The sequence below is a fragment of the Tasmannia lanceolata genome, unplaced genomic scaffold (assembly GCF_043159265.1).
Source record: "Tasmannia lanceolata isolate RefF3 unplaced genomic scaffold, GAP_Taslan_0.1 ptg000006l, whole genome shotgun sequence".
Classification (NCBI taxonomy): Eukaryota; Viridiplantae; Streptophyta; class Magnoliopsida; order Canellales; family Winteraceae; genus Tasmannia; species Tasmannia lanceolata.
Window position 1 is genome coordinate 20,220,763 of NW_027518683.1, and position 26,585 is coordinate 20,247,347.

The following is a 26,585-nucleotide window of genomic DNA, read 5'->3' on the forward strand; positions in this document are numbered from 1 at the left end:
CCCATGAGAGAGAGAGAGAGGTGACGGTATTTTAAAAATGAGGGTATTTTTGTCCTAAACCCTTGCAAACCAGTCACCATCACTCTAGATTGGTTATTTCCAAGTCTCCCCACTTCAAATGTCATAGTCAGTAGAAAGCCCTTTCATTTGGTCATTTTTCTCAAGAAAAAATCATCGTGAACTAAAATATGATGGGTGTTTTACCTCCATTCAGATATGGATCCAATGGACATAATTTGAATCTAGTTTGTCTTCTAGAGCATCATTAGGCAATCCAGAGTCTTGATCTCATCCTAAACAAATATAATAGATGACTACAAAAGTGAAGAGTTAAGCTTTTGTGCACAGTAGGCTGAGGATTGCAGATTTAGACATTCTTGAATCGTTCACCAATAATATTCACTCCATGTTCACTTTCGAGTTCAATGGTGTGCGAACTTCACTTAGAATTCTCACAATGGGTGTACCTATGAGTGTCAATGGATCCACTCGGGGTCGGATACACATATCTCTTGGCCGCTATCTGATGAGCACATTTTAATGTGTGAATTTAGGTAATAATTCATGCATTTTTAATACTTGGAACAGAGCTACTCAGCTTGTTTTCTCTTGTTTTCAGGTTTAAGATCTAATGAGGATAATGTTAGAGAGAAAAAACACAAAAATCCAAAGTTTAGACCTCTTTCTAGCCCAAGACGAGTCAAGTGGAAGCTGCGCAAGTCAAACGGGCGATTCTCTGCATGGATCCATTATTCTACTCATGGTGATGGATTATTTTTATACAAATAGTGGGCTGAACTACTGAGAACAGAAAGATAGGGCAGACTGGTAATTTTGATAAATGAGGATTTTTCCGGAACATATTGGATGTTGGGGTCGTTGCGTTCGTAAAATTAAATGGTGCAGCTTTAATACTTGAGTCGAGTCAGTCCGGTGTCAGAATGGAGAAATATAGCCGAAAAATCGTTTTTGGCTAGCCAAGGGAGAATAAGGGGTAGTTTTGTCATTCAAGCGAACAAAGACTTCTCTCAATTTTTTATATATTATTGTTTACAATACAAGGGCACTAACTAACATATATTACATAAAAGAGATGAGATCAAATCCATATTTTCTCTCTCCCAACGAGTTGCAAAAAATTGGGTTACCTCCTCAATACGCCACCTACCATCTACTTGATTAGGATGATCCCAACCATCCAACCAACCCTCTCTCTCTCTCTCTCTCTCAATATCTCTCAACAGCCCTTTGGAGATACGATTAAATCTCACTCACCCTTCTATTCTCTCGAACTCCAACGAAATCCTCTTGGCTTGCTTCTTATCACCCATCTTCCCTCCTATGGTAGCCACTTTTTCCCACCATACAACAGTTCAACTTTGAGAGGGGCAGTGAAGAAGAACGAAAGCTTTTGTTTTTATTCTGGGAGCTTGCTTGAACTTGGATGTACTTGAACAATTTTGGCAAATTGTTTTAAATCAGCCATGAGTAGCTAAATTATATATCTTAGGGTTAGATAAAGCCTTAGGCAAGGATACAAATTGATGGTTTGTATGATCCAATGTTTAGATTCAATCTTGTTTTAAAAAAATTAATATACAAGGGGTTATAAATTCGAATTCTAAATCATACGTGCCATTGATATTCTTTCGTATGCATGATTGTTGATGATGGTTTGTAAAATCTTGTATCATCATAAAATTGAAGTTTGTATTTGATTGATTACTCATGGGAAATAACATCCGTCGATCTTATTTTCTATTGACCAGATTAATCATCTATTCAATTCAATCCAATTCAAGGGTGAAATCATATTAATCAATTTACAAACCATTGATTTTGATCTAACTTTATGGTGGATTCTATCCCTAAGTAATTTATCAATTTGAATTTTAAGCAATTTTATAAGTAGTTTTGTCAACTTGAATCTAGGTTATTTTCCAATCTAAGTAGTTTTATCAACTGGCACCTAAGTAGTTTCCTAAGTATTTTATCAAATCAAATTTTAGTTGTGTTAGTTTTGCGATTAAATTAGTAAATCAATTTAGTAGTTTGAATTTGCTTTAATAGTTAGATTAATCTGAAATTTTCTTTTAGAATAGATAATTAGTGATGTCTTTTAAGTAATTTTGTGCACTATACCTAAGTTAAGAAGTTAGATTATTCTTTTCCCTTAGTTCGACCCGTATCTACAAGCGATCCGTGCACTTGCGGTTAATTTATTATAGCAATCACTATCCATTTAGATTTCTTAAATAGTTCTAATTCAATTGCTCATCAAAGTATCCCATGCCCTACTTATATTGTACATGGACGTTCTCAAATCATCCACCAATTCGATTCACTCCTTGTTCACCTTTGAATTCGATGATGGTCTCTTCCAATTCTAAAATTTCAAAAAGTGTACGAGGGAGTGGGATCTCTTTGGGTTTCATAGGCTGCCCTTAAAATCCTTGACTTTAATTATCAACTCAGTCATCATCAGTTAATACTCTTATAAAGTCACAATGTGCACAACCCTATGATAGTCTTCCAATCAAATATATCTAAAAAACCCCATTTTGAATTACGTCAAACAAAGGGATTTTAACATTCTTTTGATCTTCCATACTTCCTCAATTCAAAATGTTCCTCCAATTGATCAGCCAAAATGTTTAATCATTTTGAAAATTCTAGTGACATAATTATTTGAGAATATAAATATTTAATAATATACTAATTTCATAAGAATTACATCGCTTATTTTTCATCCAAAATATTTTGATAAAAACTCCGATTTGGCTTCATCGGTCGCCAAGTATAATCAAGGTAATTATATTTGTTGGGTACCCTAAACGCACTCAAATTAAATATAATTAAACATAAAATAATTAAGAATTTCATAGATAATTCCCTAACTTCGATCGACAGATCACAATGAGTCTCAGCATGGGCATTCATCACTCTAATTATGTATACTACATACAATCTGTAACGACCATAAATTTACCTAGCCTTATATTGATATTGACACCCTATTAAACCACTTAGTTATATTAGTAATGACCCCCTTTCATTTCAATTAATTGGTATGGCCCACTAATTAATTGAAATTTAAAAGCTCTTTAATTAAGTAAGGGCATATTGGTAATAGCATATTAGAGATTAAATAAGGGAGATAGAGATGGAAAATTGCTGTACACACACTCCCACTTTTGGGAGTGCACGGACGTTTAGTGGGCCCCACTTTACTTGTTAAATTTTAATTGCTTAATTAGAGTTAATATGAGGCAATGAATTACAGCTTAATAGGATACTTTCTTATGATAAATTAGAAAATCATTGTGAATTAGAAACCTACCTTGCTAAGGAAGCAAATTTTGAGTGTAATTAGGAAACTAATAGACAATTGGAAACGGTGAGGGCAAATCAATTAGAAACTGGGTTTGGGTTTTATAAAAACCCATCCTCGTGGGTTTTCTTCCGCACTGTACCTACACCCATAAAAAAAAACGAGAGGAAAGATAAAGGGAAGAGAAGAGGGAGCTAGGGTTCATCTTCCAATCTTCCACCCTAATCGAGTTACTACCCAAGAACTCCATATTCTTTGTAGTTTTCTTGTTTTTCTTTTGAAACCCTAACCCATAATCATTAAAACCCTAATTTAATTTGAGCCTTGAAACCCCAAATTCAATATACACCCATGAAATCTCCAAATTGTTTGAACCAATCTGAGTATCATATCAACACCCCGGAACTCCAAGAATCCGATCTCAAACCCTCGCCCAGACCATTCGAACCTCCTTTGTTTTCATAAAATTCTAGTTTCCCTGCAGCTGTTATAAAGAAGGAAAAGGTATAAAAAAGAAAAGAAAAGAAATTGATGATCCTACATTCCTACCTCATAGGAATCAGTTAAGGAGTCAACTTTGCGGTACCTAGGTAGTGGTAAAACAAGAAGGGAGGCTATTGTTTTGGCCATGTGTAGTAGCTCACGGTTGCACAGTTGCTCACTGATAAGAGTTTTCTACTCAATTCAACAAGGGTTGTTACATTAATAAGAGAAGCCTCCATTTATAAATGAGAGCCCATCTACAGTGGCAAATATATTGGGACCCCTACTTTTAAAAAGAATTTCATCTCTTTTGTTAAGTTGCCACTTCGCCACTTCAACCAGGACTAAACTTTTATTAGTTTTTACGTCTCTATGTGATAATGACACCCACGATAATACAGACATGGCGAAAAACCATTCCAAGAATTTTATACAGTATTGAGGACCCTTGAAACTCCAAATTTCGTCCATGAATTCACGGCCACAAACCCATGGTCGATGCTCCCAAACTAGCATCAGGACACTCGTTGCACTTGCACCTCGTTCGAAACCTGCAAAACTCAAACCTTGGTTGGAACGAGAATGGAAACGGACAAAAAAAATGAAGACAATTGGATGAACAAAAGAAGTTAATTAAGTGGAATGATATTTATGCTCTTTACCTTTGGACAGCCCCTGTACAAAGGTTTAGTTGAGTGAGTTTAGTTGGACAGCCCCCTGTAGTCACATATGACTATTCAATTTTTACACCACAGGGGGTGGTTCAGATAAAAATAAGAAGGGGGTGGAAATATCACTTACTAAATGCTACTAATGTTCACTAGCATGTTTTGACATAAGCACAAATTGATTTTCTTATTCTTCACTCTCTGCAAAAACAGAAAAAATAAAAATAAAAATAGAAATAGAGAAATAAGGACAAAGGCCAAAACTAGAAGAAGAAGAATGAATATAAAATCTTTGAAATAAATAATAGACCCCTTTTCTACATTGGGCCACCCTTCTTTGTATCATTAGTTCTATTTTCAAACACTACAAGGGAGTGGTCCAGGGAAGAAAGGGTGTAAATAGACATGTAAAAGGGATGGAATTTGTCTGAAAGCAAATAACCTATGCATTAATTAGGTCAAGCTTCTTAAATTGGACGGTTGGATCATCATATGGCTGAGCCGTACAACCATAAGACAAAAATTATGGTCACTGCACGACCAAGTTTACATAAAAGGAGAGATGTTGTCAGCACTACGATTTTATTATAATGACACTTACTAATTTTTTAAAAGACAAGGGGTTGGGTAGTGTTTGTAACAAGCATGGTTGTGTAGATATCACTTTTCCAAAAATTCTATAATGAGGTGGAATTCACAAACGATGCAATGCACCATAATGAGACGAAAATTAAATAATATGATAAGACAAAAATCTACCTAAATAATATTAATAACTCATAAACCCTTGCAAATAACACTAATAACATAAAATCTATTCAAGTAACATAATCATATAAAATTCGCATATAACTCAATAAAGCGGAAAAGCTCCGATGTCAAGGTGAGACGGAATTTAACAAATTAATTTAATCATGATATGAGGTAGTTGCAAGTAAAATTTGACACCCTTGATATGTAATTGGTACAGGGCACTCTCCTGGTTGATTTATAAAGTTAAGATACTCTACCTCAGCACATTCAAGAACCCAAGGCAAGTGATGACTGAAACTTGTAATTTTAGTTACAACTATGATATTGTTTTGAGGATTTTATTTCTTATGATGGTTTCACGTCTCTCCTATATGCCTTATGTGTTTGCTTCTTTTACTTTGACCATTAAATTCAACAATTATTCCAGTAAAAATCCTTGTGGTAGGACTGTTTATTTTAGGCCATAATTTATATACACGGTGTTTTTGTACTGGCCTCGTACTAAAAAGTGCGAGAAGGCCTTAAAACTACGTGTGGCCATTTACCGGCGGGTACTTGAGGACCCCCATCGTGTATTCAATTATGAGGAGCTATTGGACCATATGACTTACTAAGATAATATAATTGACATTGTACTTTTAGATCCCTAGATAGCTTACATTTAGTTGAGACATTATTTATTGAACTCTGCTTCATGTTATCATATCTACAATTTGGAATCTTCATATTTTGTTGTTACCCTCTCTATTGTTTTTCTTCTAAGTGAAAATCATGAGAAATTTTATCTTTCAATTGCAATTATCTGTGTTGTACTTTTATTACATTTTCTGGTCAAATGACCTTGCTACTAATTTAGTTTCCTCTACCAGATTTCATAGTTGATGATATGGTAAAGGAGGAGCCTGATAGCGCCTTCACAGAAGAACAAATTTGGGCGACAATCGGGATGGGAGAACGTTCCTAGTCGTTTTGAGGAATGACGATATAGTCAATGTCCTATAGTTGATTATTTCTACTTTAGTAGTTAGATGTTTCAGTTGCTTTTAGTAGTTATGGATCTTCTTTTTATTGTTATTTAGCTCAGTTCAATTCAAGTGTAATGGACAATTGATTTTTGGAATAAGAATGCTTCTCCTCTTGTTTCTTTAATCATACTATTGTTTTAAAAAAAAATGTGTTTTTTGTGTTTCCTTATTCTTTTGCTGGTAGCAACCTTGGTTATTAAAACCAGGTCGTTACACAATCTACTTGCTACCATTGAAAAAACTATCAAATTACAGTAGATGTAATTCAAACGTATTCTAAAAAATATATAGAGCCCAATTCCGTTGAATTACTTATCAAATCCCTCACAAAATGTGTGTATTTTCACATCTTGATAATGATAACATACCAATGTGACAAACAACAACACGCTTGTCACGCCCCGACCCCACTGTGTAAATATTGTCTGATTCTAGGTCTTCTACCCCCCCCCCCCCCCCCTTTTTGTTTTCCAGCAGCACCAATCATGCTTGACCCACTCCGCAGAGCCTGCCCCTTGAGAGATGCTAAAAACACATCTATGTAGTAAGAAGGAGAGTTGACATATATAGCACAGTAACTTTCCCTACCTGCCCACCAAAAAATATGGATTTGAAAAAACCTTCCCTACCTATCCGATGTGAGATCTTTTAATCCACCTCCCTAGGCCCAACGTCCACGCTGGCACACCGTATTGCAGGAGGTACGGCTCTGATACTATTTTGTCAGGCCCGACCCCATTGTGTAAATATTGTCCAATTTTGGGTCTTTTACCCTCCCTAGTTTTGTTTCCACCAGCACTAACCATGCCGGACCTACTCTGCGAGGCCCGCCCCTTGGAGATGCTGAAAATGCGTTTACACAGGGAAAAGGAGAGTTCATTTTTATCCCTATCATATATCCGTTTCTATGTTTTGAGCTTCATGCCCTCTCTTTCCTCTTGTTTTGTAAAGGAGAGACATTCCTTTCTAATGAAAAAACCACTAAGCTCTTTTTCGGATTGCATGAAGAATATTTCTCATGAAAAAAAATTCTTTGGCTATTTTTTTAGTCTCCACTATTTAGAAAGAAATAAAATAGCTATGACTTATTTAGAGGGATATCATTATAATTAAATTGAAGGTCCTTCTAAATAGAGACGGACCTTCAATTGTTGTGGTTCAAATTACTTTTTTCATTTGGAATTAGACAATGGAAATGTAAGAAATTTTTGGAAAAGATTTCTTTTCCAAACTTTTCAAGAAAATTCCTGAGATCCAAACAGGGTCCTGATGTCCAAACTTTGGAAAATGATAGCATCCGAGTGAAAATAGCATATATACAAAAATATATAAAAATATATAATACAAATAAGAACATTCTTAGAAAATGCCTAATTATAATGATTCCTACTTTTAATATCAATTGCTTTAATTAACTTTTTCCTTATTTTATTAAATTTTAATTTTTCAATTCCAATCTTTCTCTTTTCTTTTGGAATATAATTCTTAACATCTAAAAGAGTTATTTTTTACCTTTTCCTTTTCTTTTCAATGATCATTCCCTTGTATGAATTTTGCATATTTACTCTTTTTCTACTGATAAAATATTTAAGAAAAAACACCAAAAAATCACAACACATTTGTTTTTTCTTTTTTAAACCTAATGTTATTAATTTTGTTATTGGTTGAGTAGTATGAGTTTTTAATTCAAAGTTTTCTATGTTTTCAATAAAGTTAGAATTCGTAAACAACATATACACATTGAATGAATTCTATATTTTTCTTGTTCCCAGTTGAGACAAAATCTCTACATAAATACAAAAGTTCTTTTCTTTTACTAGGATGATCGAATGATGATCTTATTGTTCTCACATTTGTCTGAACTCTGAATCCTCCACTTGGCGTTTGAGTGATAGAAAGGGAGCAATAGGATGCAAGGGTAATGGCAGACAGTCAGATGAATGGGTCAATGTATCAATTGAGTAGTTTTATAGTTGGAAAAAGCTAAAAAGAAAGTCACTTTTATGCTTCTTCTTAAAAGACATTTATTGGGCTCCACTTTTGCCTTGTTTACGTGATCTGGGCCGTTGATCGGATTGATAACTATAAAGCCGGCCGAATGCCATTGAGAATTCTTTGATTGGATGATCCTAGGCTACTGATCCATCAAATCTTATTTAGGGTTCTAAAAAGAAAAGTAAATTGTTGATTTTTGTAATCCTTGACTATTTGATAGGCAAGCTGGGATTAGGCAAGGTCCCCTACCAGATACAGGATACTAATAATGTTCTAAGGGATCAACGGTCTTGATCATAGACACATCCCCTGTCCCCACCCCTATTCTACCTTGTAAGACCCGAAATTGCAAACTGACTTTCTGCATAGTCAATCTCCCAAGGGATTTGGTAGCGCTTGTTACGCTCGTTCCTAACGGATGCTCACTAGCCCCAGCTTGTGACACATCTTGTTAATTCTGCATCGGTCCGATTGGTGACTAAAAGTTTGGTCAAATGCCATTGAGAGCACCTTGATCAGATGATCTTAGGTCCTTATCCATCAAACCTGTTTAGGGTTCTACCAAGAAAAGCTAAATTATTGATTTTTGTGCTTTTTTTCTTATGCATGGGATGTCGGTTCCCCTTGCGAAATGGGATACTCTCCCCAACAACTCTAGAGGAGCTGCTAGATGCGACCAATTATGTATTCCTTATATTCACGCTAAATAAATATTGTTTTTGTTTCATTTTTAAGAGATAGAGGGTTTTTTTTTTACCCTTTTCTTATAGCTTGTTGGGTTAGAGGCAAGGATTTATGTCCTCTTCTTATAACTTTCTCTTTATTATTAATAAAATTTAAGGTGTCGCCCTCGGTTCCGAGATAAATTCCGAGTTTAAAAAAAATATACCATGTGAGTCACCACATGCTATTCTACAAGATCATTGGTCTTGATGAGAGAGAGAAGTACGGAATGCGTGCCGATTTTTAGTGAAAATATGGATTGCGGGCACCTTTTAAAACAAGAACAAAAAAAGGGCTAAACTTCAAAATCAGGTGGTCAAAAGACCATGATACCCTTCTGACATCGACAGAGTCCTCCTTTTTATTACTGCCTCTTAAATTGGCCCGATTCACGAGGCTTCTTTTGGTTCAATTAAATGTCTATTTGAACTGAGAGAACCTTAGGTTCGTTTCTATCTTGGCCGTCGGAAAATAATGGGTACGCCAGCGGAAAATAATGAGTACGCCGATGGAAATAATGGTTACAGATAGAGGAATAATGGGTACGCCGGTGGAAATAATGGGTACGCCAATGGAAATAATGGTTACAGAAAGGGAAATAATGGTTACGCCAACGGAAATAATGGGTACGCTGATGGAAATAATGGGTACGCCGGCGAAAATAATGGGTAAGCCGATGGAAATAATGGTTACAGAGAGGGGAATAGGAATAATGAGTACGTTGGCGGAAATAATGGGTACGCCGATGGAAATAATTGTTACAGAGAGGGGAATAAGAATAATGAGTACGCTGGTGAAAATAATGGGTACGCTGATGGAAATAATGGTTACAGAGAAGGGAATAATGGTTACCGAGAGGGTTATTATTAGAAGACGCCACCGTTTGATATTAATGTCCACGTGTCGTGAATCCGACCGTCTATTCATATTGGCGACGACCAAGATTTAAAAGAACCCAAGGACTCTGGGTTCACAGAAAGATTTCAATCGAAACCAAACCGACTATGTATAGAGCCGCTAGCATTCCAAAATGTTTTTCAACACATGTCAGGCATCCATCCGTCTCTAGGTATTACCAACGGCTAAGATAGAAACGAACCTAAGGTTCTCTCGGTTCAAATATACATTTAAATGAACCAAAGAAGCCTCGTGAATCGGGCCGATTTAAGAGGCAGTAATGAAAAATGAGGACCCTGTCGATGTCAGAAGGGTATCAGGGTCTTTTGACCACCCGATTTTGAAGTTTAGCCCTTTTTTTGTTCTTGTTTTAAAATGTGCCCGCAATCTGTATTTTCACTAAACATCGGCACGCATTCCGTACTTTTCTCGAGGGGAGGGGGGGGGGGGGGTGTTGCTACTGTTTGGTTCGATTGGTTCCCCCACAATTGATCCCGGCAATACTGTGTGGACCATTGAGCGCTACCATTGTTGGTTTCCCTTGATTGGCTGGACTATGTACTTGGAGTGCTGGAGTCTCTTTCAACATTCATGATACATTTCAGAACCCCGTGTATCCATTATTATTGAGAAATTATATGGTACCCGACCATGAAGCAGCGTCAAGGTGGTACTTCAAAAGTACCACCCGTATTATCGAGATCCAAGAAAGCAGTCACTATATGATGTGTCAATCATATAGTTGTAGCAACTGAAATCGTTTTTTTTTTTTTTTCATAGAGGAAAAATAAATCTGATTATGGGTTGTAAAGCGAAAATAGAGGGATATGGGTTGATATTTGATCCAACAGCAGCCTCCTAAAAAGTATGATGCTGTTAGATCAAATATCAAGGGTGGTAGCTTTTTTTACGCTACTTGACGGTCGGGCATCATATAAAAACTCTTATTGAGAAATTATATGGTGCCCGACCGTGGAGTAGCATCAAGGTGGTACTTCAAAAGTACCGCCCTTGGTAAACTCTTCTTTGAATCATGTACGGTCTAAAAATTTCTACCCTCTCATGATCTCACCTTACAGATGCCACGCTGTAAAATTTTAAAACAACCAAGTAGCGCGTACCAAAGCATTCCTTTTTCTTCCTTCATCATTGTCCTTTCGGGGTTAGGTGGGGAAAGAAGGAAAAATTGAGAGATAGAGAGAGCTGGAAAATGAAATATTGCTTACATTTTGAGTGGAAAATGAAATATTATTGACATTTTAAATAAGGTTTTTTGATGTTATGAAAATACCCTTCATCCGTAGACATAAATAAACCGAAAAAAAACAAAAAACAAAAAACAAAAATGGGATAGGGCCTGCAGCTCAATGGTTGAGGCAAACTTGAAATCACAGGTTCAATCCCAGCTTACTTAGGGCAAGGGTTGGCCCAATCCACGAGAGTCCTGCAATAACTGTCACGGACCTTTTGTTTGGGAGCGAGGTTCGTGCGGCACCTGTGTTGTCACATGACAAGCAAGTAAAGCCTAGCAAGTTGTGAGGGTTAAACCTACAAAACAAGCACAAGAAGGAATGTTAAGTTTCCAAGCACACACAAAAGCAAGGCCCGTGCGGCACTTGTGTTGTCTACACACGCACACGAGTAGGCCATTGCGGGGTCTGGGAAAGCTAGATGTACGCAGCCTTACCCCTATGCTTTGCAGAGAGGTTTGTTTCCGTGACTTGAATCCGTGACCACTAGGTCACAATGGAGCAACCTTACCGTTGCGCCTGAGGCTCGCCGTCTATCCCAACTTACTTACCAAAAAATAAATAAATAAGCAAAAGGGAAAGTGATATATCGGCCCCTGTTTTTTACTTAAGTAAAAACCTGAAGAGTAATTTAGTACATTGGCGTGCTCGATTTGCCTATGACGATCCATCAGATTCTGTTGCTATATGTGGGTCACCGTCTGAACTAACTTTTGACCTTAAGGTATGGATCCAATGAACACAGTTCAAATCCAGTTGTTGCACCCAAATCATGTCCACTAACGTTTAGATTCTTTGCATCCATTGGACCATCTGGGTCCATTGACACCCCTTGAGAGCTGCTAAGAAGATATGCCCATTTACGGGAGGTCCATAAGACCACTCCCTTTTTGTGCCATGTGTTAAACATCACATTAAATAACCATTTAATGACAAAAATAACCCTACTATCCTGATAAAATAACAAATGTAGCCAGCCCTACTTTGGTAAAATTGTCAACACTCTGGTTATTGTTTCGTTTGGGGCGATCCTAAAACAAGCATTTCTTGGTATCATTTTCTATTTCAATTTCAAACATCATGCTCAATACAACCCCACAGTTTCGAAAAGGGAGATGATAAATTGGCACCCCCTGTGGGATAATTTGCACCGCTTTAAGGAGAGCATGTGGCAGACTTTAAACATCAATGGGGTGCGAATTATCCTACAGGGGGAGCGAATTTATCATTGCCCTTTTGGAAAACTCGTGCAACTTGTAACTCAGCACTGCACTCTGACTCTCGGTATATTCCTTAATCCCTAGCATATTCACTTGATCATAGCGGTGTTAAAAAGGAAATGGGCAGTGATATTCCCCCCCCCCCGCTCTGATGGTTATTTTAACCCCCTTTAACAGTTTTCGTTAACTTGTATGAAGGGATGGAGAAGCAACCGTTAACTCCGAAAGCATAAAAGTTAACGATATCTGTTAGGGGGGGGGGGGGGGGGGGAATATCCATCAAGGGGGGAAATTGTGGACTCAAGAGTCAAAAACCTAAAATAACACAAGGCTATGATTTTCTTTCCTCCCGAAACAAACCATTTTGGCCAACATGCCCAAGTTCATTGGATTTACTTTTGACGGGTGTGAGAACCCTCTTAACTATTGAAGATTGGCCTGCAACTTGCATTAAACTAGTCCTACCTAAGCCTGATTGGTTTTACCAGAATACGAAAGTTCTTTCTCATGACAATATGTTGTATCTTATGAAAAGGGATGAAAGTTTTTCCATCAAGATGTCCTTGTTTTTTTTTTATTAAAATAGACCCAGTTGCTCCTTTCTATCATATTTCAACTGTCGTGCACGCTAACTCTTACTTTTCTTAGGCATTGTATAATTCAATATTGCACTACTAGACTTTAGGAACTTTTTTTTTATTACAATTATACATCAATACCAAGTGGTATGAAAGTATATACCTTTCAAAACTTAGCACAATAAGGACAAGGATTCTGCTAGAAACTTATAGTAATCCGTGTATCCTCATTTTTAATCTTCCAAGTAAGAAAAACAGGTCGTCAATGGACCCACATGGTCCAATGGGTCTAAAGGATCCGAATGTTAATGGAGAGATTTTGGGTGTACGTAATAGCAGGATCCGCACAATGTCGATTGGACCCATATCCGAAGGTCCAAAATCATTTCATATTGCGACCTGAATGGATGGTGCCTATGTATGGAAATATCCTTTATATTCTGGTTCATTCATGTTTAATCATGAGGCGGATTTTTGTTACATGAAAAAATCTGCTAAAAAATGAAACAACATTTAATCATACCGCAAGTAGAAGTTTGTCCACCCTTTCATCATATAATTTCTCTTTAAAGACATCGTATTTTAAATGTATTTCTTTGGCCAACTTTCCAACTTTACCATGCTATATTTGTAAATGAAAAAAATTTAGACGTATTAAATGCCTTTTTTCATGTATTTGTCATATTTTAAATGTATTTCTTTGGCAAAGTTTCCAACTTTACGCCGCTGTACTTTCTAAAATGACAAAATCTTAGACGAATTAAATGTATGTTTTCATGTTTTCGTTTATTTGACCGTTTTTTTTACTATAATACCTTATTGAACCTGAATATTTCTCGTCCCGTTTCTTTGCCGAATCAAGTTTTGCTAACTATGGTCCAAACTCTTTCATCCACGACTTACTATCTATGGTCCCCGACTCCGGACTCTTTCATCCACAACACCCTATGATGTTCTACAAGATCAACGGTCTCGATTGCACATACATCTCTCCACACGGGACCCTTTGTCCTCTTCCATATTTGCCCTAATCCTAGCACCCATAATAAAAAAGATCAACGATCCACATTCAATCGGAAACGAGACTCTATTAATCCAAAGGTCAGAATTGACAGTAACTATGCATTGCCCTGTGGGCTATTCAGATGCTCTATTTGATTGGGTACTCCGTCCCTCCAAGAGAAACAAAAATAACACCGACAAAAGAAGGAGGTGACGAAAAAAGGGTGGAAAAAAACAAAGCAAAAGACCAAAGACCTGTTGGAAGAGTAAAAATCTGAAATCATAACCAAAGAAAGATTTTTCAGTTCCATTCCTCTGGGTTCATTGTATCCAAACGCTATACGGCTACATCCCCCCTCTTCTTTATTTCCCCCCCTTTTTTCCTCCCGATGTCTTCTTCCAAACTCAACCCTCCTCTTTTCATTTCGGCATTTCATCGAACATGTCGTGGGCGTTCTCTTTCTCCCGCTGTGACTGTCAAAACACAGTCACTGGTTTTTGGAGCGTTGAGAACGTTCTTCAGTGTCAAAAGGTCAGCGATTTTCTCATCGCTTTGGCCTATTTCTCAATCCCTCTTGAGCTTTTCTACTTCGTTAGTTGTTCTACGATTTTCCCCTTTAGATGGATTCTTCTCCAGTTTGGTGCCTTCATAGTTCTATGTGGTTTAACCCATTTCGTGGCTGTTTGGACTTATGCTCCTCACTCTTTTCATGTGTTGTTGGCTTTGACTGTGTTGAAATTCCTCACGGCTTTGGTTTCGTTTGCCACGTCTATAACCCTTGTAACCCTAATTCCTCAGATGCTTCAGGTTATGGTGAGAGAGGGTTTGTTGAGAAAGAAGACTAGAGAGCTTAGGCGTGAGGTTGGGATGATGAAGAGGCAGGAGGAGACGAGATCGCACGTGCGGATGCTCACGCAGGAGATTAGGAGATCGCTTGATCGTCATACGATTCTTTACACCACGCTTGTTGAGCTCTCCAAGGTGTTGTTTTTGGAGAATTGTGCGGTTTGGATGCCGGACGAGGAGAGAACTGTGTTGAATTTGAGTCATGTTTTGGAGAGGAGGGACTCAGATGAACTTGGGTCGATTCCTTTGAATGATCCTGATGTTGTTGAGATTGTGGGTAGAGAGGGGGTTAGGGTTTTGAGGCAGAATTCGAGGTTGTGTCGAGGTTTTGGGGGAGAATTCGAGTCTGGTGCTGCTGCGGCTGTGAGAATGCCAATGCTTAGGGTATCAAATTTCAAGGCGGGGTCACCGGAGTTTGTTGATGCGTGTTATGGGGTGCTGGTGGTGGTTTTGCCAAAGGAGGGGAATAGGGTTTGGAGATCGTATGAGCTTGAATTGGTTGAGGTTGTTGCAGATCAGGTTGCGGTGGCACTATCACATGTGGCTGTTTTGGAGGAGTCTTTGTTTATGAAAGAGAAGCTTTTGGAGCAGAACATGGCACTTGAGTGTGCTAGGCAGAAGGTTTTATTAGTGAGTGAGGCTCGGAGTACGTTTCAGAAGGTGATGAGCCAAGAGATCACAATGCCTGCCCGTTCCGTTGCTGCACTTCTTTCGGTTTTGCAGAAGGAAAATTTGAGACCTGAACAGCAGCTGGTAGTGGATGCTATGGTGAAGGTGAACCTGCTTTTATCTACTCTCATAAACGATGCAACGGGGATTTCAAATTTGGAGGGTAGGCTAGAGCTTGATTTACGGTCTTTTAGCCTTCATTCAATGCTGAAGGAGGTTGTCGGTGTATCAAAGCTTCTTTATGCTTGTAGGGACCTGAGTTTTGATTTCGAAGTATCCAAAGAAGTGCCTGATTTTGTGATTGGGGATGAAAAGCGGATTCTTCAGCTTGTGTTGTACATGGTTGTAAATTTTTTGAATTCTGGTGGTGACTGTGGTAATGTTATCCTCCATGTATGTACATATAATGGGTCTGAGGGTGACTCGGATCCGAATTATTTTGCATGGAGACAAGCGATATCTGAGGAATTCACTCGCTTGAGATTTGAGGTGAGCAGAACTGATTCAACAGAAGGTAGTTCGAGCTTATTGACACATAAGGACAAAAAGTGTGGTGGTGAGACCGATACTCCGGAGCTTAGTTTTGCAATCTGTAAAAAGTTCGCTCAGGTGAGTTTGGGACGCTTGACACTGTATTAACTTTAATTGGGTATTTTATTTTGCACTTGGATTTGATGTTGCATGCGAATTTGAAACTATAGATAATGATTGCAAGTTATCAATATATTAACATTTGGATAATTTCTATCTTCTTTCCCCTTTTTAGGCGCCATACTTGTTATTACAATGACGGGTAATTAGACATTTAATGATCTTCTGAAGCTAGCAATGTATAATGACCATATTCCTTCAGTAGAAATATTCACTAGCCAAATGTAGGTTAGTGTTAGAGATTGATGTAGAAATAGCTCCAAAACTCCATGAAATTTGAACCTATCCCCACAGGCCATTAAAAAATCGAAAGGAGAGAACAATAGACGTTCAAAGTTCTGTTTTTAGTGAGAATCTACAGCAGAAAGCTCAACAGCTGAACATTGTCAATCATAGGTGCCAATGAAATGTCTCACACACGTATAACACGCACACAATGTAGGCCTTAAAAAAAATACACACAATCTACATATACACTTATTAACATGGATGGATATTAACTTTACACCATGAGGGATAAATTATTAATATCAACTGGCCAATCTGCTTCTCACTACTGAGGACAAGCATAAACCTATGGGAGTCTTTGGGATGCAATCCTCATGAAGAGGTGCCGGATTGCGTTGCTCATTTGGTGATCAGGGTGATATTATGATGGGCACATGCATATCCAAGTCGGGGTTCATAAGAGATAACCAACCATTTGGAAGGGTGAGCGCGTTGCTTGCTTGGTTGATTTTGAGTATCTGATGAAAACCAAGAACATGTCCTATTCATTGTGTACTGGGATGGTCCTAATTTGCCCTTTTGTCACTTGTCTGTTTGAGTTCTCGAACATTATCTAGTTCTTCATTCACGTGTTTGTGGACATGACTCTTGCAAAAACTATGTGCTTTTACACCTATACTTTAAAACGGAGGTCAGTGCACGGTGCAGCTCCCTACTAAACTTGGCTATAGAAAGTGGCCTGCTCTCAGATCTTAAACTGGCTGCTGTTCCACTCAACAGTTTGGCACCGAACTTGAGAGGTCTGCCACAAAACAGAGTGCCAACGGCCCAGAACTACAGAGAGCAGGCACCTCTGCACTGACTTGGCCCTGATACCAGGTTTGACGTAGAATCAAGGACTGGTTACTTCATTCTCTGAGTTTTGTGATTTGGTTGGAGCTCACAACACCTCGGGGTGTGAGAGATCCCGTGGACAAACATATTGTTAGTGGAGTGGTAATGATTAACAAGAAGTTTCAAGTTTAGAAATATATGATCAATGGAGAGGACATAACCAAAAATAAGGAATAGGCAGAAACTGAGAATGGGATACAATGCAATACAAGAATAGATTCAGATGGTGGAAAAATTAGTGTTTAAAAATGCGGATGTGACGCGGAATTCAGCCGAAGAAAATCCTAGTCGACTCAGCATGATGCGGTGAGTACTCGGTTGACGTGGCTGAGCGCTCGGTTGACGTGGTCATGATTTGGGAGAGTCAATGGATTTTTTATTGACTCTGTAGGGCAAAACAACGGAAAACAGCGACAAAAAGCGGAACATGGCCAAGGTGTTGCATGGGAGTTTTAAAACTATGGGGCACGGAAAACAACGGAACACATCCACGATGACGCGGGAGAGTTTTAAAACTATGGGAAAAATAGAAGAATTCAACTTGATATTAGATACACTCGGTGTTGCATGGATTCAGATTCGTGTGTTGGGATCCGACATGGATTTAAGGTGTCAGATTCAACAAACCCCAAAAAGTGGGATTCGTGGATTCGGTAATTTTTATTAAATAAATTAAAAAATTAAAATTGTAATTAAAAATAAAATAAATAAATAAATATAAATATATATATATATATATATATATATATATATATATATATATATATATATTATTCATGAAAAATTTGAGGGCGAAGGGCGAGGCGTGAGTTTTTATTAAGAGAGTATATGTTGTACTTTTATATAAAAAAAAGATTAGCGGAAAACATGTTTAGAGGAAAAATATATAGGATTCGTGTTTTAAAAGAGACAATGATGTGTCGGATTCACTTGAAAAAATAGGGTTTGTTGCGAGACATGGCTGCAACAAGAATCCGGATGTGTCCGGTACGAATTGATGTCCGAAATGGGTGTTGAAGCGCGTCGACACGAATTCGGCATAGTGGGGGTAAATAATCCATGCCACATTGGATACACTACATCATTATTTACAGCAGATTACAATAAGACTGAGAGAAACAGAATATAACATAAGATTCTCATGTTATCTCAACAGTGAACTGATTCGATTATAGAATGATTTCAATTGATCAAAATTCAGTAAAGGAACATTCAATCAGGAAATTGATGAATTCTTTCTACAAACAGAAATTTGAGTAATCAGCAAGGAGTGTTTATAGCGGTGGTGAAAGAAGTAAGCTGAATGTCACAAAAAATAATATTGCTCAACTTCTTAACTGGTTTGCATTCTATTCATTAAACTATGTGCTTCACTTAAGACACTAGGGCTTACTCAGTAGCTAAAAATAAAGGAGCGTAAGATTTGTAGTTTAACCATAGAATTCTCGGCATCAATGTGAAGAACCGAATTTGGAACAAGTTTTTAACTGGTGCTCAATCCGAACATTCTAGTGACTAAGAACTGGAATGGCGAGAATTTTAGGTAACCGAACCAACTATGATATCTGTATCATCCACATATTCTTAAGGTTCAACAAGAAGATTTACTGGAAGATTATAGTGAAAATCTAAAGAGATTAACTCCAGATTTTGAATTCAGCTTGGATCTGGTTACAGCAATCAAGATCTGAATCTAGTTCTTACTTTAAATTGTGTAAGTGTTACGACAGTACATTATACTGAGATTCTGTGATTGAGATTCAAGAGAGTAAGGAGAAATGAAGCTTGAATCACTAAGAGAACCAGAAATTCAAACAACAGTGTAGCAGGTAGTAGAGATTCACGTGTACAACAACAACTGCCACTCTCGGTTTCACTGGAATGAACCGAGAGTAAGATCTGGAATTGAGTTCAATGTCCTTTGAATTCCCTCTCGATTCAGTATTATTCACATTAATTTGATCAAGATCTGTAATGTGATGCATTGCTATTGAAGAAAGTAGGCGAGCATTCAACGACAGGAAATAATGTATTCGGTCTGTAATAGTAGCAGTGAACTGACATAGATTTGCATATAAACTCAGGTTCCTTTTTATAAAAAGGAAATTCTATATGAACACTTGAATTGAAATGACTTGATAAAACAAATTTCTACATGGAGTGTTGATTTAAAGAGAGAAGTGAATAATTTGTATTGGATTAAGAAGAGAGAATTGTAAACTGAAATCTACAAGCATGCATCCAGATTACTTTGAAGAGAATTGAAAGAGGAACACTTGCATTAGGAAGGTAAAACAGAGAAGAGAAGAATTGTTCTTACATGGAAGAGACACTCTCTCTAATTACCAGACGAACAAAAAGGATCTCAGATCCCTGAGGAGCTCCCAGCTCACTGTCTGAAAAAAATCTCTCAGAAATTGTCTGCCCCAAATTGTGAGCCTCTCACCCCTATTTATAGATGCAGGAGGGGTACTTGGGGTGTGACAGCTCAACACCAGATGTCATGGATGATGTGGCAGGACGGCTCAACATCAGCTGTCTTGGCTGATGTAGCAGAGCTGTTTGCTGGCAGCTGTTATGCTTATGTGGCCACTAATCTTCATCTCTTATTCTCCTTGCACATGCTAACAATTTGTCACCATCACACATCCAATATAAGACTCTCTCTCTCTCTCTCTCTCTCTCTCTCTCTCTCTCTCTCTCTCTCTCTCTCTCTTCCTAAACACTCCATGCATAGGTGCTTAAGACCTTCTCCGCCCTTCGATTGACAGGCCTCTCTTGGACGATCAATGGTGCACGTCCATTTGGCTCTATATGGATCGGCTGATTCCCATAACATCAAAACCCAATCAAAAGCATTTAAATACTTAAAGAAGTCAGTCAGAAATACAATGTAGGGAACAAGAGTATTGATATTGTTTTCATTGTAAAAATCAATAGTGAAGCGAAGATAATGTGATAAAATCAAATCTCATTCTTCGAATTGACGTTAAAATAGTGTTTCACACCATCTAAATAGACCATTTTCTTCTCCAAAATAATTTCCTTAGACACGCACATCTTAGACCTTTCCTACACACACTTAACTTTAAAAATGCTTCTATAACAGTCCCACACATGACAGAATTCTTAAAGAACAAAAATAATTTTTTTTGCTAATCTATTGAGACGTTGAAATAAAAAAACTAACCCAAAATTTGCCATTCAAATTTTCTTTTAGATGGAGTGCAGTAAATCAGTATAATATCTTGAAGAATAGAATAATGTCTATTGCCAAATTCCACCCTAAGCAAAGACCTAAACACATATACACTTCAATTTAGAAAGAAAAAAAAAATCTATTCATGTGTTCAAATTGGTCTGAGTGAAGACCTCATCTAAATTAATCCTCAAAAACAATTAAAAATTACCATAAATCCCCATGAATAAAAAAATCAAACCTCTAAAATTTTAGACCAAAAGAAGCCCTCTAGACACCATCTTATCTTCCATTTCATGTTTGAAGGATCTAGGGATTTGCACTGCATCAATTGCCTTCTAATTGGTGAGAGCTCACCTCTTGGATTTGTTCATGTATTTGTGGACATGGCTTATGCAAAAACTATGTGCTTTTATACCTAAATTTTTATGTGGTAAAAATGGAGAAGGTCAATGGATTCAATTATGGATCATACACAAATTTTTATGCGGTAAAAATGGAGAAGGTCAATGTATTAAATTATGGATCATCCAATCCTAATTTTGTGTCTGTGACCATAGGCTAGTTAGGTTTGTCAATTTTCTTTTCTTGTAGCTAGGTTTTCTTCTTTTTAGAAGATTTTGTTATATATTCAAAGCACACAATAATAGAGTATATAATTAGATTCCTTCAATATAATTGTTTATGGAAATGATATCAGCACAACCCTGTTTTAATGATTGCACAAACCTAGCTTTTCTTTTCTTATTTAATTGACTTGTGAAAGCTTGTTGGGAACTGTAATGACAATTGACAGCTCTTTAAAAAATAAAAGACAAGATGAGTTAGTGCAAATATCAAAATGTGGTTGTGCTGATATCATTTCCCAATTGTTTATTATGTAATATATAAAGAAAACATATAAGATATATTTAATAGCTCCAAAGAAATTTACATATATAAGAATTTCTTTAAATGGTTCATTTGTAAGATATTTGATAGCTATAAATAGATTCACATTTACAAGGTATTTAATATCTATTTGGAATTTACATTTATAAGGTTTTAAATAGCACGAGGGCTTGTCATGCCCCTTCCCATTATATGGATTATAGATAGTCATCGTGCATGTGATATTGAAAATTTTCAAGAGATATGCCTATTTGTCAAGCTAATCATTGCTGTAGACAAGCTCCTTTCAAAAATTGATTCCTCAGCTTCATCTTTTGGATATCTATCACGGTCCAGATCAAAGGCTTTTGACAAATCCCCACAACTTTCTCCATAAGCACCATCAAGAGATCAAAGGAACCTTTCCTCCAACCGCCATGCTTTGGATCATAAACATCCCATACCTGGTTGTGGAAAGGAATATCTTCTTCCTTGTAGAAGGTTTCTTCTTCCCCTATTCACAATTGATCCCAAGACCACTCCCACCGGTTATTGTGTCAGCCACTTTTCACATTTGGTGGATGTTTTTTAAGGGTTTCAACCTCCATTAGCCTGGTCTTAACCTATTCACAACATAAGAGCTGAAACTCCCTTCTTGTCTAGACATCTACTTGCCTTGTCAATGCGTGCATGGCAGCAAAGCGTTGGTCAATATTTCCCTTGCTCGACCGTAATTCCCACAACCTCAATTTGTTTCAACCATAGAACTAGAAGCAAGTCCTAGGTTCATATACCATTAAAAAAAACATGCTCATATACCATTAGAATATAGATTTCACAAACACACAACGTAGAGATTCAAACCCAAGCAAAACAGTAGAATATACTTGAACAGAATAACGAAATCGACGGAGAAAACAATAGTAGGTACTGTTTTCAATGTGGGAACTAGTAGCAAAGCAAAGCGTACCTTGCACAAACTTTTGTGCTCTTGTTACATAGGTTTTAGCTAATTATTAGTATCAATGTCGATATATGTAATCCTTGCCCTCTCCAATCATCTATTCATTCTGCATTATATTGCTTTTTGATATCATCCTCCTTTATTGCATTCCTCATTCACAAAGCTCAATGACCATTTCATTTTGGCTAGCATGGTTTTTCTTTTTTCTTTTTGAAAAGTGACAAAATTTCATCGATAATATGAGGAATACATTGGGGACAAGGAGTCCCAACTGGCATTACATAATATCAAATAAAACTTGCGAGGGCGTATTCTGGGACAAGATGAACGAACAACAGAAATTCTGGGTCCTCTTTCCTTGCCTACAATCAATCGAAGGGAGACTATTCCCCGATTGTACCCAACCAACTACCCTTCACTACGATCCATCTAACCATACTTCGTCTACATCTAAAAACTTTGTTAGGAGCCACTCGCCAGTCTTTCAGTGATAGCATAAAAATTCCAGACAAGATAACCAAAACTAAGTGAAAGATTCAGATCTCTCAAGCCTCATTTTGGTGAAAACCATGCAAAGCGAAACTGGATGTTCTCAATTCATGGGACAAGTACTACTGGTATTATCTCATTCTTTCAACCTCGATTCTGCTCACCGTGCTCATACTTCTCTTATCAGAAGAGAAATCAATACTTCCAGAGGGGATCCTTTTCTCTTCTATCCCACCCCCTTTCTGAATATGCTTCTTTACCTAACATTTTCTGGCCTAACTCCCAGGCCAGTATCACCAAACAAAAATACCCTTGAACTTTTAATAAAACTCTGATCACCACTAAGACCACGTGGATTGCTATCTACCTTTGACTTGGCACCTAAGGTAGTCTCCCCAAACACCCGAATTTTTCCAAAAAAGACCCGATAAGCTCAGATTCTAGAGAAGGTACTGATGCATGAAAGCAATTTAATGATTCACAGACTGAAACAGACTAAAAAACCTAAGGACTTTTGAACATGTCCATGGATAGCTCCCTAATTATCTAGGTCCTCTTTCCCATTCTTCTTTATAGCCCTTTTTCCTTTTTCTCTCTCAAGTCCCTTGCAGTTATGGATTCAAACATTGCTTTTGTTGCTTCAAAATTCTCCTCATACCCTATTCCAAAAGCTAGCACTAGCATGGGTTTTGGATTTTGGTGTTGCTTAAATTTTTAATATGGACTGTTGCTTTGAATATGCAGCTCATGCATGGGAACATATCAATTTCCCCAACCTCCAAAGATCTACATAGGAGTATGAACTTGACAATCAAATTACAGCTGAAAAAATTGGAGGGAGGCCTTCTTAAATCAGGGCTAATGGATCATGAAACATCCAGATGCGTATTGAAAGGAATGAATATCCTCCTAGCAGACACCGATGATTTCAACCGATCCATTATGAGAAAGCTTCTCAAAAATTTGGGAGGCCACTTATCTGTTGTGTCGTCTTGGTATCAGTGCTTGGATACTCTCCGCCTAAATGGAAATAAATTTCAGCTGCTACTAATTGACCTGAACATGCTCAAGGAAAACATCTGTGAGATGTCTGCTCGTGTAAGGAAGTTACGATCGGGAGGTTGGCTTTTGATTGTTGCTTTAACATCAAAAGCCAACAGTGATACCCGTGATAGGTGCCTTCGAAATGGAATCCACGGCATGATATGTAAGCCAGTGATATTGCAAGAGATGGAAGACGAATTACAGAGAATCGTTCAGCAAGGCGGCCCCCACACAGGTTCCTTCACCTCTTCTATTGCCGAATTAAAACAAAGTTACTGAAAATTTTTCGATTCCATACAAAAATTACATGTAAGTATGTAACTTGTAAAGTACTAGCATTATTTTACAAGTAATTAAAGTAAAGAAAGAATATATATTCCCTGCATTCGAAACAAGATATTGGCAAGCAACTTGAACTTACTGTCTACGAAGATTGCGTTGTATCTCTGGGATAACATCCAGGAGGTTTTTCGACTTTAAAAGTTGCGAAATGACAGCAAAGATGCTGACAGAAGTTGTTAAAGGACTAAGAAAACCAGCAGGAAGGTAGAAAACCAATTGATGATCTATGATTATTTTTGCTGATTTTCAGCAGGGAGGACTTGAAAGAGAAAGAAAGAGCAAACTGCAGAAATCAAAGAGATTATGTTTGTTGATATTCAGCAGGCAGGAATTGAGTGTCATTGCCCATTTTATAGAAGCTGCCTATTTTGAAAACAGGACAGTACTATACAAGTTTATTCAATTCTTTTTTTTTCCAACTCTTGGGACCAGAGATGAAAGTTTTTTTCAAGGAAATATTTGTTTCTCAAAGAGGTGGGAGAGGATCAAGGAGGGTGGGAGAGGGTTGACAGGACATGAATGAGGACAGCGTGAGATAAACATTTCGTCCCATGCCCTCTAATTTCTTTCTCACTCCCATCTCTCAACACTTGGGAAGCTATTATTCTGTGAAATAAAATTTCATGGTTGCCAAACATGGCCTAATTGTGAACCAGTCCGAGATACTTTCAGAGAGGATCTGTTTGGACCCTAGGAATGGAATGGAAGGGGAAAAGGAATGATGTAGCAGACAGGGAATGGAAAAGAATGTAACTGTGTTTTTGTTGACCCTTTTCCGATTCCCTTGCTTGTTCACTTCTCAGATTGGAAAGTAAAAAGGAAGATGGCTTGGCCTTTGTGTCAAAGTTCAGGCTCCCAACCGTTGGTTTTCATACAAACTTGAACTTTCAGACATCGGTGCCCACCCTCTCTCTCTCTCTCATTGTATGGAAGAATTTCCAATTGATACCCTTCGATAGAGAAAAGTTTTGTTTTAACAGTGTCAAGGAACTTGATTGGAATCCTGCATTTTATGTTCATAAGAAGGGATTTGCTGGGGACCATCGCAGAAGGCATTTCACGGAGCATCTGTTGCATGAGAGAGCAGCCACTTCAGATGAATTAAATGAACAAGACAAAATATGAGCATATGTGGCTGCTATCTCATACAACAGACGCTCCGTGAAATGACTTCTGCAATGGTCCCTAGCAAATCCGTCATAGGATTAACCGCAAACTCCGAGTCCCTCTTTATCCAAATAGGAAGAGAAGAGAAGAGAAGAGAAATGATTTCTCATTAGGGTAAAGCCTACTAGAGCAACATGAAGCTCAACAACTGAATTGGATGTCTTACGCCCACTGTTTGGATTACAGGAAAACTTTGGAACGTAAATATTTTTCTAGAATTTAGTTAGACATGGAAAAAATTAATTTGAACCGCGGCTATTCAAATTTTATTGAGGACCATCAATTTATGATAATATCCCTCTAAATAATCCATATCCATATTAACTCCTACTATAAATGCACTTTGATGACATGGAGCCAAAGGAGGTGCCCTTGCAGGTGATTTTTGCAAGAGAAAAGTAGGGACTCAATGTGGTTTATTCATGAAACTATCTATTAACACAGTTTCAAAATTTACCTATTGACAGATATGCTGTACAATAATAATAAAAAAAACCTATCACAGCCTTCTACAACCATTGGGTTTGACATGGAGCCAAAGGAGGTGCCCTTGCAGGTGATTTTTGCAATAGAAAAGTAGGGACTGAATGTGGTTTATTCATGAAACTATCTATGAACACAGTTTCAAAATTTACCTATTGACAGATATGCTGTACAATAAAAAAAAAAAACACCTATCACAGCCTTCTACAACCATTGGGTTTGACATGGAGCCAAAGGAGGTGCCCTTGCAGGTGATTTTTGCAAGAGAAAAGTAGGGACTGAATGTGGTTTATTCATGAAACTATCTATGAACACAGTTTCAAAATTTACCTATTGACAGATATGCTGTACAATAATAAAAAAAAACACCTATCACAGCCTTCTACAACCATTGGGTTTGACATGGAGCCAAAGGAGGTGCCCTTGCAGGTGATTTTTGCAAGAGAAAAGTAGGGAGTGAATGTGGTTTATTCATGAAACTATCTATGAACACAGTTTCAAAATTTACCTATTGACAGATATGCTGTAGGGACTGTTTTTCTTTTGCAGCTTTTTAACAGTATCAACAATCTAATTGAGCTAGTAAAAAAATTGAGTTAGTAAAATATCAGATCGAGTTGACAAAAAAATGGGTCTAATCAGCAGAAAAGATTGACCCACTTTTTTACCGACTCGACCAAAACTCTCCCGTTTTATTATTGACTCAATTCGATTTTTTTGTCAATTTGACCCCATTTTTTAAATGGAGAAGCTCAACACGGGATGAAAAAGTCAACTAAAAGATAAACTCAACTATAAGATTGGAAACTTAAC

General features: G+C 37.5%; 1 protein-coding gene across 1 annotated transcript; it reads left to right on the top strand.

Annotated features, from left to right (window-relative positions):
- The first annotated feature begins 14,094 nt into the window (after positions 1 to 14,094).
- LOC143880049 (ethylene receptor 2-like) lies at positions 14,095 to 25,067 on the top strand. The gene is made up of 2 exons (XM_077382819.1): positions 14,095 to 16,050; positions 23,481 to 25,067. Exons 1-2 carry the CDS (start codon positions 14,368 to 14,370, stop codon positions 24,057 to 24,059), a joined length of 2,262 nt encoding a protein of 753 aa, XP_077238934.1. The 5' UTR covers positions 14,095 to 14,367; the 3' UTR covers positions 24,060 to 25,067.
- Positions 25,068 to 26,585: the final 1,518 nt, after the last annotated feature.